The 19,630-nt window shown below is 58.2% G+C and overlaps 8 protein-coding genes across 8 annotated transcripts; 7 read left to right on the forward strand and 1 right to left on the reverse strand.

Moving 5' to 3' along the window:
• Positions 1 to 238: 238 nt before the first annotated feature.
• Positions 239 to 2,132, forward strand: SLS55_003437 (uncharacterized protein; the record flags this gene model as incomplete). Its single annotated transcript, XM_066774912.1, has 2 exons — positions 239 to 397; positions 462 to 2,132. The coding sequence occupies 2 exons, from the start codon at positions 239 to 241 to the stop codon at positions 2,130 to 2,132; spliced, it is 1,830 nt and encodes a 609-aa protein (XP_066635031.1).
• Positions 2,133 to 2,933: 801 nt separating this feature from the next.
• SLS55_003438 (uncharacterized protein) lies at positions 2,934 to 3,906 on the forward strand (the record flags this gene model as incomplete). Its single annotated transcript, XM_066774913.1, has 2 exons — positions 2,934 to 3,005; positions 3,139 to 3,906. 2 exons carry the CDS (start codon positions 2,934 to 2,936, stop codon positions 3,904 to 3,906), a joined length of 840 nt encoding a protein of 279 aa, XP_066635032.1.
• Positions 3,907 to 4,458: 552 nt separating this feature from the next.
• Positions 4,459 to 6,120, forward strand: SLS55_003439 (uncharacterized protein; the record flags this gene model as incomplete). The annotated part of the gene is made up of 1 exon (XM_066774914.1): positions 4,459 to 6,120. One exon carries the CDS (start codon positions 4,459 to 4,461, stop codon positions 6,118 to 6,120), a length of 1,662 nt encoding a protein of 553 aa, XP_066635033.1.
• A 683-nt stretch (positions 6,121 to 6,803) lies between these two features.
• Positions 6,804 to 8,573, forward strand: SLS55_003440 (uncharacterized protein; the record flags this gene model as incomplete). Its single annotated transcript, XM_066774915.1, has 2 exons — positions 6,804 to 6,808; positions 7,091 to 8,573. The coding sequence occupies 2 exons, from the start codon at positions 6,804 to 6,806 to the stop codon at positions 8,571 to 8,573; spliced, it is 1,488 nt and encodes a 495-aa protein (XP_066635034.1).
• Positions 8,574 to 9,345: 772 nt separating this feature from the next.
• On the forward strand, positions 9,346 to 11,133 carry SLS55_003441 (uncharacterized protein; the record flags this gene model as incomplete). The annotated part of the gene is made up of 5 exons (XM_066774916.1): positions 9,346 to 9,360; positions 9,414 to 10,052; positions 10,375 to 10,539; positions 10,592 to 10,651; positions 10,702 to 11,133. 5 exons carry the CDS (start codon positions 9,346 to 9,348, stop codon positions 11,131 to 11,133), a joined length of 1,311 nt encoding a protein of 436 aa, XP_066635035.1.
• A 244-nt stretch (positions 11,134 to 11,377) lies between these two features.
• SLS55_003442 (uncharacterized protein) lies at positions 11,378 to 12,164 on the forward strand (the record flags this gene model as incomplete). The annotated part of the gene is made up of 4 exons (XM_066774917.1): positions 11,378 to 11,449; positions 11,503 to 11,589; positions 11,639 to 11,719; positions 11,772 to 12,164. The coding sequence occupies 4 exons, from the start codon at positions 11,378 to 11,380 to the stop codon at positions 12,162 to 12,164; spliced, it is 633 nt and encodes a 210-aa protein (XP_066635036.1).
• Positions 12,165 to 15,147: 2,983 nt separating this feature from the next.
• Positions 15,148 to 17,523, forward strand: SLS55_003443 (uncharacterized protein; the record flags this gene model as incomplete). The annotated part of the gene is made up of 1 exon (XM_066774918.1): positions 15,148 to 17,523. One exon carries the CDS (start codon positions 15,148 to 15,150, stop codon positions 17,521 to 17,523), a length of 2,376 nt encoding a protein of 791 aa, XP_066635037.1.
• A 404-nt stretch (positions 17,524 to 17,927) lies between these two features.
• On the reverse strand, positions 17,928 to 18,721 carry SLS55_003444 (uncharacterized protein; the record flags this gene model as incomplete). The annotated part of the gene is made up of 2 exons (XM_066774919.1): positions 17,928 to 18,570; positions 18,717 to 18,721. The coding sequence occupies 2 exons, from the start codon at positions 18,719 to 18,721 to the stop codon at positions 17,928 to 17,930; spliced, it is 648 nt and encodes a 215-aa protein (XP_066635038.1).
• Between the last annotated feature and the right edge of the window lie 909 nt (positions 18,722 to 19,630).

Consider the following 19,630-nt stretch of genomic DNA (forward strand, 5'->3'; position numbering starts at 1 on the left):
AATGGTTTCCGAGATTGCCGTCAAACCTGATTCGGCAATGGCAAAGCCCCGAAAGAAACCAATCGGAAGCACCTTCCCTGCTAGGGCGCCTCACTCTGAAGTTTGTACGGGAAAGCGGACGGATCGGACCATCCCCCTGGCGATCCGCAGGGCATGCTCCGCCACAACGCGAAGGTTCTTGACAAAGTCGAGCGCCGCTCGCTCGCATCATGCTCTCCCTTTGAAGCTGCCTTACGCCATGACAGCCGGCAGCCCGGCTCCACGGGCTGCACCAACTACCACACAGTACCGCCCGCCCGCCTACACGGGCACCAATTGCGCCATCTACGCATCGTTCCTTCCCAACCCGTCCACGCCGTTCGTGATTGAGCCCAATCCGGATATTTCCGGCATCGGAGTATGTTCGCGTTCCTGATCCCCACCTCACGTGGCGTGCCGCAGGGCTGACATGCGTCCTGCAGGTCCTCCTCGCTTTCATCATCACCGCGTACGCCACACTCCTTTTCACCATCTGTGCCTACTGGACCGGCCTCGTACCCGATGAACTGCTCAACGTCATCGACAAACGCGTCTTCGGCGCGACAAGCCGCCGCGCAGCCTCGCCATGGAGCAAGGCCTTTCGCGGCGCCCTGCGCGCCTGCAGCGACCAGCAGATGGTGACGGGCATCGCCGTGATCGCCGCGGCCTTCGCTGGAATCCAGACAGTTTCTGTCTACCATTGGCGCACCGTCATCTACCTCGGCTGGATGTCATCCAACGTGCACCTCAACACCTTGACCGTGGCCATGACGCCGCACTGGAACAGGAAGGGGAGAAGTCGGGGTGCCACCGCGGCGCGCTTCGTACGCCTGGCCGGTATGCTTACACTGTTCGCCTTGCTTGTCGCCGCGCTCGTGCCCACCGTGTCGCAAAGCTTTAACAATGCGTTGGCGAACCACCCCGCTGACGGCTACTACTGGTACGCCGACATATACTACTACGCCTTCCTCTTCACACCGGCCGACCCGATCTTTTGCTTTTGGCTGCCAGAATACAGCGCCGAAGGTCCGACCACCGACGCTCTCGTGTCGCTCATCATGCTGACCTGCAGCTATGCATGGAAGACAACCGGCGTGTTCTTCCGGCCGCAGCAGCGCGCCTTGTTACGCTGTGAGACGCTGCGGACGAGATTGCCGCGATTGCTACGTCGAGCGGCCATGTGGCGTCAGAGGAAGGGCCGCTTCGTCCGCATCATGACTGCCTGGCCCTACGCCACCATCGTCGGTACCTACGCCATGTCCGTAGCCGTCTTGGATTTCGCTGCCTCGTTCTTCGCGTCGCTCACCATGTTGACTATCAGCCTGGCCTGGGGCACCCTCAACTTGCTCATGCCTCGGCAGGCGTTCGCGGAGTTCATCGGCCCCGATGAGAATACCTGGAACTTTGGCCAGGTTCTTCCTATGCTACTTCTGCTGCTGCCCGTGGTGTCCGTTGTGGAAGAGTTCTCCGTCGCGACGCACCACGAGGAAGGCCAGGGGGAGGCCGTGTCACACCCCAAGTCCCATTACTCCCCCAACTGGGCAAAGGAGACGCCGAAAGCAACGACGGGGTTGACGAGGCCAAGGGCGGAGACCTTCGAGCTCCCGCTTCTCTCGCACCGCCGCACACAGTCATCGTCGGCTGCTGCTTCAGCGTCCCGCACCGGGACGGCAACAACGAGCAGCAGCAGCTCCTCGACAGCAAAACACCGCTTCCCCCCTCATCATACCCACGCAGACGAGTTGTATTCTGCGGACAAAATTGCATCGCCAACTTCGATACGTGAAGTGTCCTCGTGGCGTTCGGATTTGGAGGGAAACGGACAAGACGTCGGGCAAGAAGGGACGGAGGAAGGGGAAAAGACCAAGCGCGAAGCCGACGACGAGCTTCTATGCTCGTCTCGCTTCTTCCGCAGCCTGGTCTGGCTCACCCTTGTCGGCATCGTCCTGGCCACCGTATGGGTCTTCGTCATGCAGAGCTTTAACGTCGCCAACGGGCTCGGTGAGGACCAGGTCGTGTTCAATGCTGGCCTTGCTTCGGTCGTGGTGACAGCACTAATGCTTATATGGATCGCCGTTGGCTCGTCGTTCAGCAGTGTGGATAAGCTTCTTTGATCGCTTGATTGATGCTGGGAAGCTCGCTGTGCGTGTAGCATTACAAGCCGCCTTTGGTGGTAGCTTTAGGGAGCTCATTTGTTGTTTATTTGTCTGCTGTGGCCATGTCAGCCATATCTTGAGACGTTCAAAATTACCATTTGAGACAGCGCGAAAACTGTAAATATAGTGTCTGAGTAACCGATTCCTCAAGACTCCTCTTTTCAACTGCGTGAGTGAGGCTTATTCTCGTAAAAGTGACAGTTGGTATACGTTCGCTGTAGAGTCGAGAGTGCACAGCCTCGGAATTTGGTACATGACAATTAAACGTTACTCATATCCACTTAGAGTTCCAGTTCTTGTATCGCGTCCGAAGCTTCCACATGCGGCCGGAGAAGACTATGGGAGGCTTTTGGTCACACTTGGCTCTGGCGAATGCTGAGCTGGGAGCACTCCCGCTGATTGCTAGCGATCGGACAGCGCATTGGATGGAGATGGACTAGTCGGATTGGAAGGTCACTGGAGTTGCCAGGTGAGCGCGGCCATGCGGACAGCGGAAGCACAAAACCAATTCGCCGTTCTGCGCATGCAAGCAAGACATGAAGCTGGAGAGTGGCGTGCCCGCCCTTCTCCTGTTCCACCCATTTTGGTTAGCGCCATGTTGACGGCAAACGCAGCCATATAACTGGCTCTGCGCCTCTTCCACCGTTTTCCTCTCTCTACCCAACCGCTTCCGACCGCTTCTCAAGGGCGCACTGAAGTCATACTTGACCAATCCACTTCGACCACCCGTTGAGAAACATCCGCAACCGCAGCGCAACCATGCCCTCTCCGAGCAAGCCCAGCACGGCCAGCGCCGAAGCCCCCCAGGGCCCGCACATGGCTGTCGAGGAGGTAAGTAGATACAGCAGAAACGCCCGCCGTCGAAGACGCGCACCACCAATTTCCCTTACCTGCCTCTTCCCTCCGCCCGGCCCTCTCTCTATCTCTCTCACATAGCGCAACTTATCCCGCCACAGCTAGACAGCGCCAGGCCATCGCCATCCTCTCCAATATCTGGACGCCCAACGTGCGTATATGGAAGTACCGCGGCTGCAAGCTCAGCGACAACCCGCACAAATGGGAGCCGCGCGTCCTGGCCGCCCTCGCCGTGCTCGCGCAGACGGCCGGCCCCGCCCAGCGCATCCGCGCCATGCAGATGATCACGATCGCCATGGGCCCCATGGCCTACACGGCGCCCACCCCGGAGCACATCGCCCGCGCCACGGAGCTGATGAAGGCGGCGCAGCATCCGGAGCCGCAGCCGCAGGACCAGCAGCATCAGCAGCACGGCACCGTCAATCACTCTCAGCAGCCGGTTGCCAATGCCGTCAACTCTCCTGTTGCTGCTCCTCCCGCTGCTATCAAGTCCGAAGCCGCTGCTACCGCTGCTGGAGACGTCGAGAAAGACAAGCAGATTGAGGACTTGAGGTTGACCATGAGGCAGATGGAGGCGCGCATGACGCTGAGCGATCTTCGTCGCGAAGAGGCGGAGATGAAGTGGTTCAACATGGATGCTACCTTTTCCGTCATGACTGCCGATCGCGACATGGCCATCATGCACCTTGATGTGGCTGAGATGCACCGGAAGCGTCTCGAGAAGGAGAAGGCAATGATGACGAACGCTCTGTCGAGCAAGGATCGTGTTATCGATGTGCTGACACGTCAACGCAACAGGGCTGTTGCTCAGGTGGCAGACTTGGAGAAGCAGTTGGCTACGTTCAAGCGTACCACTGAGCTCAAGAAGGACGTCTGAGAGGGAAGTGGCAGCGGCTCTGGCTTCACATTCTCGTTGTCGGAGGTTTGCTTCGGGAACCAGGGTTTGGTTGTTTGATACCCATGAAGTGGCGGGTTCGGCGGTCCTTCGAAAGAACAAGGTTGTTCTGCTTCATTCCATTGGCTCTATAATACGGGTTCTTCGAATGAGCTCAAGATCTGGATCGTGACTCTCACAAGAATTGCGTTAGTTACATTGTTTTGCAACAATGAAAAGTATCTATCGCATGCGGATGCTGGTTCTCACATAACACGTGCTGTATTGTATTGACGCGAATCCTCTGGTAATGTCACGAGAGTTGACTGCTTCTGGCGGCGCGTGTTCAAATCACCCGCGAACAGTGACGGAAGAGTGCGACCTCTATAAGCAGAAAAACCGGCGCATCTACACCTCCCCCAACATCCGCCCGCTCCAACTTCCACCCGCCCGCCTTCATTTGCTTGGATGCCTTCCACGCCAACAAAAAACGCAAAGCCGATGAACAGCGCAACCGTTTCGGACACGGATCCAGCAACTGCCAAAGGCACAGAAATGGCCGCCACGCGCAGCAAAGATGTTGCTAACGGCACGCAGCCTGCCAATGCGTCCGCCGGAAGCAACCCTACAAGTTCACAGGATGAAGTCATGCGCGACGAGTTCACCTCACCAGGCATCTCGTCCTCATCCTCCGACGCCAGCTCAGCGTCCGACCCGGCCCACGCCCGTGACCACGATGGCCTTTCCGCCAGTCACCGGAAGCGCAACGCGAATCTCCCTCTTCCTCCCGTCGCGTCCGCCCGCCGCCTCACCACCGGCAGCCTGAAAGACGACGACGATGATCCATCTTCCACTGCCGCCCAACGCGCCGACCCGCTCACCCCCGCGACCCGCGCCGCGTGCGCCCGCACGTACCCGGACTCCCTCGACATGCCGGCCGGCCTGACTACGTCGGGGCAGATGGAATTCATGGGGGCGCACATGAAAAAGCACATGGAGGTCGTCATGGCCCGGCGCAGGGCCATGCAGCAGCAGCAGAAGCGGCAGTACTACGACTTGTCCTTCGAACGCGATGCGATCATCCCGGCGCCGGACCCGCTTGAGACGGAGACTACTCCTCCCGCCGCCGTGACAGGTCAGTCATTACGCTATCTGCCGTTACCGCTACTGACGATGGGCAAAGCGAAAGAAGACCGCGAAGACGACGGCGATATTGTCAACGACGCCGCCGCCGACGCCGACGACCCCAACGACCCCAACGACATCGAAGACGACTACCAACCCCAATCCTCCTACACCCCCGCCGCCGCGAACACCGCGAACACCACCACCGCCGCAGCCAACCAAGCCGCCGCCGCCACCGCAGCCGCCCGCCAGACCTTCACCGCCGCCGTCCTCGCCGCCCTCCCCACCACCGACCCCGCCCACCCGCCCACCCTCCGCCAGATGCGCGACATGACGCCCTACGAGCGCTCCGTCCGCGCCGAGTCGCACCGCGAGGCCATCCGCCGCCGCCACCGCGGACTGTGGGGCGAGAGGGAGTACGCGAGGGTCGCGGCGAGGACGGTGAGGATGGAGGAGGTGTTGATGGATGTGGGCGTGCTGTTGTATGAGGATGAAAGTGATGAGGGGGATGACGTGGGTGCGGCGGTCGAGGCGGTGAGGGGGTTTGCTGGGGTGGCGTTTGATAGGCCGTTGCCGCTGCCGCCGGGGGTGGGGAGGGCCAGGGTGAAGGTGGAGGCGGAGGAGGAGGAAGAAGAGGAGGAGAATGATGAGGATGAGGATAGTGATCTCGACTCGGCGGAGGAGGGTAGTGATCTGGAGTCTGCGGACGAGGAACTGAGTGACGAAGAACTGAGCGACGAGGAACTGAGCGACGAGGAGATGGGCCTTGAGGCGGATGAGGAGGGCCTTGAGGATGAGGACGACGACAGCGATGAGGATTACAATGTTGACGAGGAAGATAATGATGACGACGATGAGGATGACGAGACGGATGACGGTAAATTGGGAGATGACGAATTGGAGAAGCTCATCAAGGACGCACAGGAAGACGTCGACTCTGACTTGGAGATCGACTCCGACGAGGACGAAGGACCGCTCAGGAAGAAGGCCAGGCTCAGCATTTCTCCCCTGTCGACTGTTCCGTACATGTCGAAGAGACCTCTCCCGAATTGGGTGCTGAATGACGATGTGGAGATGAAGCAGGACCCTTAGTTGGACGACGAGGCTACTGCGGGAATTCAAGTCGGAACAAGTACGAGATGCTAGAGGCAAGATACCAGAACACTTTTGGGGGATTGGGGGTAAAAAACGGGTGCAGGACTACATCATCATCAAGCGAAGGGTAGCAAGCACTTCACGGCACGTGAGTGAAAAACAAGTTCTGGAAAGTAGTCATAGTATCGACGATTTGGAACAATTGGGCGGAATATTGGAGCGTAGAGGTAGCTCTTGAAAAGGCAGTGTTGCTGCCAGAGCATGCGCTTGGACGGCTTTGGGTAGGAGTTTCTTCTGAGCGCGCCGCCGGCTAGGTGGCTGCCTGGTCCAATGGCGAACAAGAAAAATTCTACCTGATTCTATTGTTTCGTCTTCTATTGTCCTTCGTCATTCGGTGCAAGCGACCTAGTGAAGGCGCCCGTAGCTTATCAAACTGAACCTTTCCGACCTCCTCTGCAGCCATTCCACTTCTGACCACCACGTTTGCCCGCACACCACGACAACCCGCGTCAGTTCCACTGCATAAGTCTGAGCTCGACCGCGACCGCGACCGTAAACCTATCCGCTGCACGCAAAATCAGCTGCACGCAACAACATCCGCGACATACAACACCCGATTCCGCAGCATCCGTGACACAAACATTCTCAATTTCGACCACAACAAACCCGCAACCGCAATCATGCCGTACTGGCACCGCAAACGCGATAACAATCGCCACCCCGCCCGCCATCCCGCCCGGCACGAGCGTGAACGCCCACGCGAGCCCAGCCCGCCGCCGCCGCCGCCTCCGCCGCCGTCTCCGCCACCACAACGCATGAGTCCCGACCAGGCAAGCTCACCCGCCCCATTCCTCTCTCCCCACCTCACATGATTTCCCCAGCTGACGCGATAATCCCAACAGGAGATCTCCACCCTCACGGAGCTCTGGGGCGCGGACCCCGCCTTCTGGAAGCCCACCGGCTGCAGGTTCGGCCCGGTGGTGGACCGCTGGCCGCCGCGCATGCTGACCGCGCTGGCGGGCCTGGCCCGCGCCGCCGGGCCGGGCGACAGGCAGAGGGACGCCGCGCTCGGTCTCGTGGAGAAGATGGTGAGGAACGAGGAGAGGGGCCGGGATGGCAGGCTGTGCGAGAAGGCGACGCCCGAGCATCTCAATCGGGCCGCCGAGCTGATGGAGAAGAGGGGCGCTGTGGAGAGAAGCAGGAGGACGAAGGAGAGGGAGAGGGGGGAGGAGAACGATGGCAGGAAGAGAAGGGGGGAGGAGGCGGTTCGGCCTGAGGCCGACGTGAAGCGCCCTCGTGTCGAGCCCAAGGTCACTACCGAGACCATCCCAGCCGCCGAGGAAGAGACCGCCAAGCTCCATCCCCAGCGCACGAAGCGTTTGCTGGAGGACGACGCCTCCGAGGACGGACGGGCACACAAGGAGCCGAAGCTCACCAGTGCGAACAGCATTCCACTTTCGAACGTCACCACCAGGGTGACCAAGCCGCTCTCGACCAAGGCTTCCCCGAACAAAGCGCCCTCGAGCAAACCGGCTCAGGCGGTCGAAAAGACGCAGTTTGACTCCATCAAGACGGGTGCCGACGATGACAACAACACGAACCGCATCTCCCATCCCACACCCACCACCAGGGCTCCTCCGCCGGCCACGCCCCAGCCAGCTCTGACAGATGAGAAGCGGACCGAGACTGCGGTGACCGTTCCCGGCACGAACGTCACCAAGGCTGACAGTTCCGTTGCTGATACCAATGTGACCGATACCAAGATGACCGGCATAAGCATGACCGACCCAAAGACGGCCGGCACCAACATCGTCGAGACCAACACGGCTGACACCAGCACCCTCGCTCCCGTCGTCATCACCCCCACCAACAGTACAGCCAGCAAGGCCAACGAAGAGACGAGCCAAAACAAGAGACCCGGCACCAAGCACACCAATGCCGCGTTCCTCGACTTCCGGGCGAAAGCCACGACGCTTGCACAAGAGATGGTGGGACAATTGGAAGCCGAGCTGGCAGAAGCCCGCTCCGCAAACGCCGCCATGGCCACGCAGATGGACCGGATGGCGCTCGACCTCGACCTCGCCGCGCAGGCGGAAGCCGCCGCCGCCGCAGACGCCGCCAAGTGGCGCGCCTACGGCCCGGGCACCCGCGCCATCATGCGCGACCACAAGAGGTTGGCGAAGATCGAGACGTACGTACACAAGATGGAAAGGGAGGCGGCCGAGTGCCGGGTCGCCATGAAGGTCGCTCAGAAGGCGGCCGTCGAGGCCGAGGCGAGGGCCGGCGCGTGCGATGTCGATGCCGAGATTGGGGAGGGTGCGAAGGTTTTGAGCGGGGATGAAGAGCTGAGGAGGGAGAATGAGGCGCTGAGGTTGAGGCTGGAGGCGTGTGGTGGGAGTCTTCCTGGAGCCATTGCTGGATCATACAAGGGAAGGGAGGCGAGGCGCTGACTGTTGAAGATAGGGCGTTTCGGGCTACAGACCGAGAGCGGTCTGGATCTCTCGGTGAGGTTGGCTTACGAATTGTCGAACCCCGGAACTGAGTGCTTCGAAGAATTCTGATACCCATATTCAGGATGTTGGAAGCCGTCAGTGCTTGGATGGCTTTTTCTCTACCTTTTTTTTCTTTTCTTCTTTGATCTTTTGTCCAGTACTTTGACGGCGAGCCAAGCTTCCAAGCGAGAGAACAGGCTCAGTCTCCGTACTTCGTACTTCCCATCGATGGCGTAGTCATCGAAAAGTAGAGATAGCGTGCTAAATAGCTGGATGTCTGATTGTTCACAAACGGGTGCACAGGGGGAGACGAAAGAAACTGCCTGCCCGTATCTGCCTGTATATCAAAACTCAGTAAAGATGAGAAAAGGTCATACGTCAAGTAGATAACTAGAAGGACATTCCATCTTTGAACAAACACGCACGCAGTGCCTGCCAAGCAGTGAGACAGACCATTACATGTTCAAGGAGATACCGCTACGGTGACAATCAGTCTAGGACCAGTGTGGGATGATTAACCTCTTCGATAATCGGGGGTGATTCGCCACGTGAGATGCACAGGTAACACATATCAAGTTCCAATCCGGTCGTCCGCCCTGCCAAAGACGCGACGGAGTTGCTTTCGGACCAGTAACACGGCTACTCACCTACAAAAACACTGCTCCTCCCCGCTCGTTCTATCCTGCATCAACAGCGCCCAATCTCTACCTGCATTCCACACAGCCTCACAATGGAGCCATCTCAGGTATCTTCACTTCCCACCATACAGCCTCACTTCACCTTACTGATCTATTCCAGCAGCTCGACGACCTCGACACCCGCCTGCGCACCTGTAGCATCAACTCGCCTACCGTGCCACCCCCTTCCACGCCGTCGCCCGCAAGCGGCCATGTCCTGCACTCACGTGTTGTGTCCGCGCCCGCCGCTCTCACCAGCCAAACCACAGCTCAACCCGACGACGACGGAATCGGCGACATATCCAAGATCCTCACCCAGCTCTTCGTGCTGCAACACGTCGAGTTCTCCGAAGCGCTGTACGGCGAGCTCCTGCGGCAGGCGTGGGCGACGTACCGCGGGCGCGGCCTGCCACCGGCGCAGTTCCGCACGCTCGTCGACGCCGAGTGCGGGCCGCAGCGGAAGAACCTCGCCGCGATGAGGCGCGAGCTCGAGGAGACGGACTGGACGCGCTTGACAATAAACAAAAAGGCCGAGATGGAAGATATGGAGCTGGAGTACGAGGAGCGCAGCACGGTGTTGAGGCAGAGGGAGGAGATGCTACTGAGCGTGCTGCCCGAGGGCGAGAGGGACGGGCCCAAGTGGGAGCCGACGCCGGCTCAGTTCGGGCGCGACATGCCGACGGAGGAGGATTTGGCGCTGTTGGTGCGGGATATGGAGGAGAGGGCGGAGGAGAGGCGGAGGAAGAGGGCGGGGTGCGAGGTTACGTCACTTTAGCTAGCGCGGTCATCCTTGGAGAAAGTCTCAAAGACTTAGGCTGAGTGAGGCTTTGATTGAACTATCTTGAGCTGAAACTGGCAATACGGTGCTTGGAGTGCGGGACTTCCGACGTTCACGGCATGGCTTAATTGCCAATATCCTGTTTGTCGCAGTAAGCCCTATCTCGGATCATAATGGCGATAGCGAAAAGATGATGAGTCACATTAAGGTGAGGTGGATGGGTAGCTCCTTCCCTGTTTACTACTGGGTTAATTATATAAACCGTTTGCATTTCTTTCCACAAGCCTCTCCAACCTTCATCCAGATCTTCCAGCACACCCCCAAGATCTGCGAAAGCGCATCACTATATCTCACTTGCACCACGACGAAGCCGCAACAAGCTGCCAGAATGTCATCCAATCAGCAGCACACTGAGGCCACCGAGCCTGACGAGGACAAGGAGATGGAGTCCGCTGGTCCTCCCGCCGAGGTAAGCTATCGCCGACTCTGCATTGTTCGAGTCGCATTTACTACCATTCGAGGCCAGCACCGCTACTGATGAAGACACCGCCATGAACGAGTCTTCTGGTGAGGAGGCTGAGGTATGTCACCGACCACTGTCTTTGAAGTGCCCAATTGACTACCACTCAAGGCCAGCTCTGACCCGCGTGCCCCGGACGGTCCAATTGCCAGAAAATACCCAGAGCTCTACGCAGAGCAAATGGCTCTCTTGGAGGCCAAACACCGTTTCGTTGAGTATAGTGACAATCTCAAGGCTGGAATCACCCTGGGCAGGCGGGAGCTCCTAAACCTCTACCGCGTGCGCTGGATGACTGCCCACTTCGCGTCGCGTCTGGGCCGCGCCGGCGTTTACAACACGGCTGAGCTGGACGCGTTCACGTATGACCCCCTCGTGGACGCTGACATGCAGCGCGTCATGGATGGCGTTCGCGGCATGAGAAGGAAGCTGCAGATCTTGGCCATTCGCCGCGCCGCGTTGGCCGTGTGGGAAAACGAGCTGGAGGCAAAGTTCCGGGATGCACAGGCCAGGGAGGAGGCTAGGATTGCGGCGCTGAATGAGTGAGGCGGATGAGTTTTCACTGGCATTCATGAGATCTTGGTTTGCTGTTCAGGAAGATCTTGCATGTCCATAGGATCCTGCCGGTTCGGGCAGGTACGCAACGCGTCATAGACGCTCATGGAATCAAAACATTGACGTTCCACGTCCAAACATCTGTGCCCCCTCGCGCTTCTTCGTTGCTCTTCCTCCAAACCTCTTCAACCGCACCGCACCAGTTTGTCCCGATCTTGATATCCTGCTGCCGACCATGTCTACCAAGCGCAACCACGATGAGGCTATTGGAGACGGCGAAGACGACAACAGTGGCGACACGAACCAGGTGTGCACAAGCCGCTCTTCACCGATCCGCAAGATCTAGCTAAACCGATCCAGAGCCGTCGCGTGCGCACTGCTTCTCCCGGCATCTCCGATGAGGCTGTGGCAGGCGGCGAAGACAACGATAGTGGCGACACGAACGAGGTGTGCACAAGTCGCGCTTCATCCGCAAGATCTAGCTAAACTGGCCCAGGACCGTCGCGTGCACACTGCTCTTCCAGGCTTGGCCGACATCACGCAACGGGTCAACGGCAGTGACTGGGAGACGAACGAGGTGTGCACAAGTCGCACTTCATTCGCAAGATCTTGCTAAACTGACCTAGGAGCATCTCGACCGCATGAACGACCAACTCGTGCAATGGTCCATGCTTCGCAGCGATATGTTGAGGGGCATGCAGCTGAAGTCGTCCGAGCTCCATGTTAATCAGGAAGTGATCAACAACATCGAAGTCGAGATGGAAAATCTCCAAGAGATTCAGGACTTCACTCTGCAGCTCGGTCCCGTGATTACAGGCACCGGCCTGTACTCCAGCGAGGAGTCAATGGAGATGGAAAACGAAGTTCTCGACCCTTTGGCAGTTGAGATGGACCGCCTCATCTCGGTTCGGAACAGATTCATTGCGCGCAGGGACCGTATCCAGGGCGACCTAATTGATCTGGAGATGTATTTCAACTGGTATGGGGCGGAGTCAGAGAATCTGCGTGCCAAGTGCGAGTAGCTCAAGCAGCCTGCCGAGTGAGCGATGGACGGTGGATCTCACTCTTCAAACATAAGTAGCCGAATCCAAGATCCAGACCATGACGCATGTTTTGGACAAGCGTAAACGTATCCAGTTAGTAATGGATTCAACTCCAAATGAACATCTTGGTGATAAAGATTTGCTCCGAGAGATCTTTTGTATCTTTTTCGTACAGTACCTGAAGAGCCATCCAACTTGCCAATGGGACCAGCGGCTTGGTTCTTCTGCCGTCGATGTCTTACAAGAGGGTTTATTTTAAGAGAATGGAAAGTCGCTGATTTACGTATTCGTACGCGCGAATATTCACCAGTAAAACAGCTTCGTTCGAGCTTGCCAAGGTCAAATATTCTCTTGGATCTCTCCATCTAAAAGCTCAGATCCACTGTTCATGTTAGTTTCGTCACTAAAACGGCATTTGACACAGCGCTTGAGACTCGGGGGATACTGCGGAGCTTCCAGCTGCTGTAGGCCAACTCGGAAGTGCACTAGATTGAGATGATTGACTGTAATTGTGAAGCTGAGAGCTTCTGCCGTGTTTCTTGGTTTCAATTTCCAGCTTGTCCCTTCCAAACGCAGTCTATTCCAAGAACATCATGGCATCCACACTCGCTCGAGCGCTGCTTCTCTGTTCCACACCCACCCGCGACTGCTCCTTCTCCTACTCCTCCTCCTCCACAAACGCCACCACATCCCATATGGCCTTCACCATCGGCGCCGGCATCCAAGATGGCGAGCTGGAGGCCCTCCATCTTCCCGCACGCCGCCATCATCGGGCCGCGGCCACTGCAATATCCTCACGGGCCGCCTATGTACCTGCGGCATGGGCGCTGACAGCATCATCGTTCCAAGCGACCGTCGTGACGACGCTCTCTGCCCCTCCAGACAACGACAGCCTCGAGATCCTCGTCACGAGTACCCGGAGCCCGGTCCTGTCGCTGAATGGGATGCAGACGACCCTCCCTACGTCATCTCCAGTATCCTCGACCGTCGTTCTGTGCGGGTAGTACACGGCCGCATTCAGAGGAAGTATCTGGTCCAATGGGGAAGGTTGGGGACGACCCGCTCACAACTCGTTGCTCGCCAGGAAAGCACTCACCCGTGCCAAAAGAGCTCGTTCAGGAATGTCTACTGCGAGAACGTCGAGGCAGCAGCGCCCGAACCGTTCCGAGTGACACCCACCCCATGACGGATCTTCCCCGTACGGAAGGGGAACTGGAGGGGATCGGTGGGGATCACTTTCGAAGAAGAGAGAAAAGAATATCAGTACCCTTTCGATTATCTGTGTATTTTTGTTTGTCTCATGTTCCTGGAGCGGCTCAGAACGGTCGATGCGCGGGTGGGTGGTTCCTGGTGCGTATCGAAGGGTTGGAGAGTGTCCCGGTGGATGATATCCTGGTGGCTTGCTCTCGTCGCCAAGCAAGCTTGCCAGAACGCGGATCTCCTCTGGGCGCTGCGCTGTACGGCGGCGGCGGCCGCCGCCGCGGGGGGATGTACGGCGGTGTCGTCGTGGACGCGACGATCCGGGCGTAACTACGCGATGATGAGCAGCACAGGCACGAAACCGATCGGTATGGACGTGCCGTGCGCGGGGGGCGAGCGGGGACGCGACGGGACGGGTGTGAAGGGGGTGGTGGAGTGGCGGTTGATCGTGGCGGAGTGTGGCACGCGGGCGGCGCTGCCGGGCGGCGCTGAGGGACGGGGGCGCGCGGCGTCGGGTACTATAAGTATATATCATGGGTGGCCCGCCGGTGCCAGCGCCGGGGAGAGACGGGCGGGCACGTTCTTGCTGCACGGCACCGGCCGCGGACGGGGCGGCGCATGCAGAGGGCGTGGGACGGGTCGGGACGGGACGGTGGGGGAGGGGGTATTGGTGGAGGCAGAGGCGGGTAAGGTGCGGGTTGAGTGTGGGGTTCAAGCATCATGCGCGGTTCGAGGACTACTACAAGACTTGTCTCGAGCATTGGAATGCCGGGGGTGGCAGTGGCGCGCGGACGACAAGGCTGTTGCCGCGGGAGGCGCGCGTTGGTGGGGGAAGTGGATTTGCTTGCCAAGGTGTTGGAGCATACGGGCCCGAAGAGCGCGCCGGAGAAGGTGAATCGTTGGTAGAGAGAGAGAGAGTTCGAGAAGGTCGGGTTGCTGGTCTTTCGTTGACGTAGCGTTGCCGCTGGATGGTGTTTCGAACTTTGGCGTTTCCGGCTGCATGATCGCCTCGCCCGTGGCGGTCAACAGCTCTTTGACCCAGCTTGCAGGAGGGATGCTGTCGTGCATTACATTGTGTCGAACAGCTGGGACGACAGCTTGTCTGATGAGAAGGCGGCCGTGGCGCAAGTAGGACATGACCGACGATTGCTGACGGGCTCTGCTTTGCACGAAGATCAAGACTGACGGTATGAAGGCGGACACGAAAGAGCCCGATTGGTAACGCTCTGTACGGACCAAACTATGCGAAATTGAGTGTCATTGATAAGAGGTACGATCCGTCCATTCTCTTGTGGTGCGACAAGTGTGTCGGTAGTGAACTCTGGTCCGAGAAGGAAGATGGCGGAATCTATCAAACCTCCTAGGCATCGAATATTATTTGAATCGAACACATGAGCCTTGCTATTGGTGGAGAAGGGCGGTAGGCTTTTGTTTGGTCGAACGTGCTAGACGTATCTTAGGCTCACCGCAACCGTAGCGCGTTGTAGAAGATTTGAGATCAAACTTCACTTATGGGGGGAGTGATGTAAGTGTACAGTCTTCGAGACATGTGAGTGCCTGCGCCTGAGTTGGTCTAGCGGCAGTGAAATCGGTGACCCTGACAACGGAGCTGCAGCTGCCACTGCCGGGCGACACCCGCCCGCCCGCCTATATCTACCACGCAGCCACGCTTCTCTTCTCCTCCAACCTCTTTCATCCTACTGCCTCGACAACCACCCGACCCGACCACCCAAGAGCTCCCACCGTCACCGTCACCGTCGCCATGGCCGAACCACCTGTGAGCGAACCTTTGCCCAAGCGGGTGCCGCCCACGACTCGTACCATTGAGGATGATCACGTGCAGTGCAACTGGGGCGTCCTTCCGCGCGAAGCTATTCCCTATGCGCACCGTCCCGTCCTGGCTCCTTCCGAGCCTGTCCTCAAAAACTTGTCCAAACTCGCCCTGATCGCCCCGGGTAAGCAAGGTCTGTCTGCGAGCCAAAGGCTCATTACATCCGCTGTTCGCTGTCGAACTGGCAACAACTCTGCTGTTGTCCTGGAGGAGGATATGCAGAAGGCTGTCAATGACATGTACGAACTGCTGTGCGCTGTGGGTGATATCGGCAAAGTGCGCCGCCAGCACGGCAAGCTCTTCAAGCACAGCTTCGACTCACTCGGCGACCCATTCGACTGGCCCTTCGAGATTGTGATGGCTCTTTGGGATCTCATCAAGCTCACTGGCACGGACTTCTCACGTGCCGAGGAGGCGGCTTCTTACGTCAACCACCACTTCAACTCAAGGATCCAGAAAGACGTCAACAGCTCCAAGTTGATCATCGAGTCCGACATCAGGGAGGCCATTGACAGCCTGAAGGATGCGCCTGTCCGGGACCCCGATACCACTCTCGCCACGCCGAACGCTGTTTCCGACACCGACAACAACGCGTATTTCTGCACCACTGGCTCCAACTTCGTCCCATGCCTTCCTCCGCTCGAAATCCTTGTGCACATTGGTAAGACCTACTACATGGCTAAAAAGCGGAGGAGTACGTCGTCACCCGATGGACCACCTGTCATCATGTCGTACGAGATGGCATCTAAGGGCATGTACCATGATAACGCAGGCTCAAAGAATCTCGGAACTCTCGTCAGGTTCAACAGAAGGAATTGGTCGTACAAGCACTTCTGGACCAACTGGTACGCCATCAGCACAATGGAGGTCCGTTTCGGTAAATCCTTCTACGAGATCTTCGAATGCCCGGATATCCAGGCCTCTCAGGCCCTCCGGATTGCCGAGGGCATTCTATTCACCCTGAGGAAGATTACGGACGAGCACCAGATCAGCAATATCGAGACTCTCCGCAAGGTGTGCAATGACTTCTTCACCAAGTACCCCCACCTGTTCGAATGGCATCGCTGCCTGACCACCGACAACGTCGTGACGCTCGAAAAGGCGCTGGATGACGCGAAAGACCCTGATGACGAGGGCGTGAAGTACAAGGGCTGGCCTTCGCTCGGCGGTGCCGCCGCAGGCCCCGCCACCGTGGTCCAAGGGCCCGCTCCCATCAAGCACCGCCGCCCGCGGGAACTGTCGCCGCCCAACGCCAGCGAGCAGCCCGTCCCCAAGCGAACCAGAGGCGGCCTCGACGCGAGCGCCCGCGCAACCTACGTCGCCAACCTCATCCCCGAGATGGACATGCTGCCCACCAGCTTCACGAGGGGCGCCTCTCACCGCCGCGCCTCCGGCCCCTCCGCCACCGCCCCGGTCGCCATCATGTACCAGGGAGGCATCCTCGGCCTTGCCAGGAACAACGGCAACGGTGAGACTGCGGACACGACTGCCGGCGCGAACCGTCCTCGTGCTTCTTCTCTGGCTTCGCGCAACAACAACACCACGGCCGGCTCTCACCGCAGCCAGAGCGCCCGCGCCAGCGAGAGGCGCCGCCCCATGCACCTCAGCGAGGATCCCGGCACGACCATCCAGGCCGCGGACGACGATACCGCCATGCACCTCAGCGAGGATCCCGGCGTGACCACCCAGGCCACGAACGACGATACCGCCACGCACATCAGTGAGAATCCCGGCACGACCACCCAGACCGCGGACGACGATACCGCCATGCACGTTGACGACGCCACCCCCGCCGCCGAAGACGAGGTTGCGCCTGGTCCTTCCAGTCAGCGCGACAACGATGCCATCGACACTGCCGCATCCGGTACGAACGTCACGACTGGCGCTCAGTCGAACACCGACCAATCGGGCGACGCGGTCGTTCAGAACGCTCTCCAGTCCGTGCAGGCTCTCAACAAGTTGTATCTCGACACCAAGCTTCGCGCGGAGCGCGCCGAGAGGGCTCGTGACTTCGCCCGAGCCCAGATCGGAGAGCTGAAGCGGAGGACGCAGCTGGCCGAGGAAAGGGCCGGACTGGCTGAGGACAATGCCGAAGTGGCTGAGAAAAGGGCTGAAGAGGCCGAGAAGAAGGCTAAAGAGGCTGCTGAGATGGAAAAGCAGGCCACGGATAGGCTTCACGCGGCCGATGAGAGGGCCAAAGAGGTCGAAGCTAAGGCTAAGCAGTGTGAGAAGAGCGAAGAGAAGATCAAGAAGATGACGGAAAAGTTCCGTAGCTTCTCTTTGGCCTTCCAGGAGGACCACTGCTAGGCGTGCGTTTGCCCGAAGGAACAAAGGTTTGCAACAGCGGGGACAGATCTGCCACTTTTTTGCATTAGTCCCATACATTGATGTAGAACACAGTCAAATGTAAAGCCATGATTGATTCCGATTGCGATGAATTCAATTTCACATGTGTGGGCGCCAGAAGGAGATGTCCTGACGTAAATGCGCAGTGTTTACGCCTTTCGTCCTCGGTATTTGAAGAGTATATCCGGACGTAGATGCGTCTTGACAGTAGTTGTCCGGACGATTCTCAACGCTGGCAGCAAGGCACCCACAATATCAGGCAAAGAAGAGGTGAAAAGATTGCATATTCGATTCCTATATCCGATAAAAAGATCAGAGCAACTGATAACAGGGAGTCTTAGGTGACCTTTTCCCACAACATGCGCTTAAACAATCCCAGAGAGATCATCGGCGAAACGGCGCCAGATGACGTTTTCTTCGTCAAGCTCCCTCACCCTCTCCTCGAGCCTTCCCATAACCGCCTCGGTACATTCGACCTTGTCCTTGGCCAACTGAAGCTGGCGCTTCAGCTCTTTGGTCTCGGCGTCCTCGATGAAACACGTAATCATGCCCTCGACAACGCCGAAGATATGGGTCATCTGGACGTCAAACGCAGCCAGTTCGTCGGCGGCCAGTCCCTTAGACGCAGCGCCACCGTTCGCAACTATTTCGTCAACTGCAGCGCCCTTCTGGACGGTCTTGGACTCCGTGTGAGAGAAGTGTGGGGCGGCGTTGTACTGTTGTTTGTGGCCGCCGAGGGACTTTGGAGAGAAGCCGGCTTCAGCGTCATACGGAGCTTGGCCGCCGCGGATGCTAAGGGAGATTCTGTTAATGATCATGGAAGCGATATGGAATAGTGCGAAGACGGCGTAGCCGATGAGAATAGCGAGAGTATACATGGTGAACCTGTTCTCGGGGGAGTTCAGGCACGCGACACCGGCGGTGAGATCGGAGCAAATGAAAGCCGCGGACGTTCGGTAATGGAAGGCGAAGGATATAGCGAGAAATATAGAGACGCGGGTGTAGTGACTGTATGCTCCACAGCGGAAGTTCCAGGCCTTTGAGTGTGTTATTCCACCTTCTTCTGTTTGCTCTAATAACCCGAAGACATGGGTACTTGCCCGACAAGTTCCACATTGTTTAAATAGAACGCAAACTGTATGATGAAGACATACTTCATAAACAGCCTTGTCCCTTTCTTGATCTCCCGCCACCCTCCCAACCCACCATCAGCACGCCGCCGCCGATCGAGGCCGTTGCGCCGGGGGCAGAGACCTCTGCGCCGACGAGCGCGGAGCAGCTGCTGGAGAACCGGTTATAAGGCTTCAAACCGATTTTTGCATTGCACCAGCCGGATCGATAAATCTACCATAGCATCGAAAATAATTTCAGCTACACACGTAAACAACCCACGTCGTTTCAACGATTTTGTTCGGGAAACGTTGTTCGTCATCGTTCTCGTCGGGTGGGTCTCGTGTAATATAGTCGCCGCTAGCCGAGCGACGGACAAAAAAAACTTCCTGATCCGGCTAGATCGTGTAGGACGCAACGGCAAATAGCTGGCGCGCCTGCGTTGCGCTGATGCGGTTTCGTCGGGGCCGCTAGGTGAGCGGGTGGAAGGAGATAGCCGCTGACCATCGGCCCCGATGGATGGCGCATGACCTGGGAAGTAGTTTGGTGGCAGGCTGGTGGCAGGCTGGTTTGGGTTTCCCGCTTGGGATGTACATCGGCGTGCGCGGATATGTGAGGATGGAGGAGAAAGTCAGAAAGATTTCTGACAGCAGGTACGTCGGACGCATACTGCTCCAAATTATGCGCTTGGGACTGACGAGACTAAGCAAGAAGAAATAGATGAGTATCATCGCTCAAGCCAATCTTCTCAGCACCGATCACCGCTACCCACCCTCCCCAACTCCGCCGTATCTCCCGTCCTCGCACTCTCCAATCTCCCCAGCCCCTCCTCGACCGCCGCATCCAGCACCGCCTCATCGCATTCCTCACCATGTCCTCTCATAACGTTCATCGCCGACGACCGCCCCCTCCCTCTTCCCCTTCTCCCGAACGTACTCAAACGCAAGCCACCACTAGC

The sequence above is a fragment of the Diplodia seriata genome, assembly GCF_021436955.1.
Source record: "Diplodia seriata strain FDS-637 chromosome Unknown scaffold_3, whole genome shotgun sequence".
NCBI lineage: Eukaryota > Fungi > Ascomycota > Dothideomycetes > Botryosphaeriales > Botryosphaeriaceae > Diplodia > Diplodia seriata.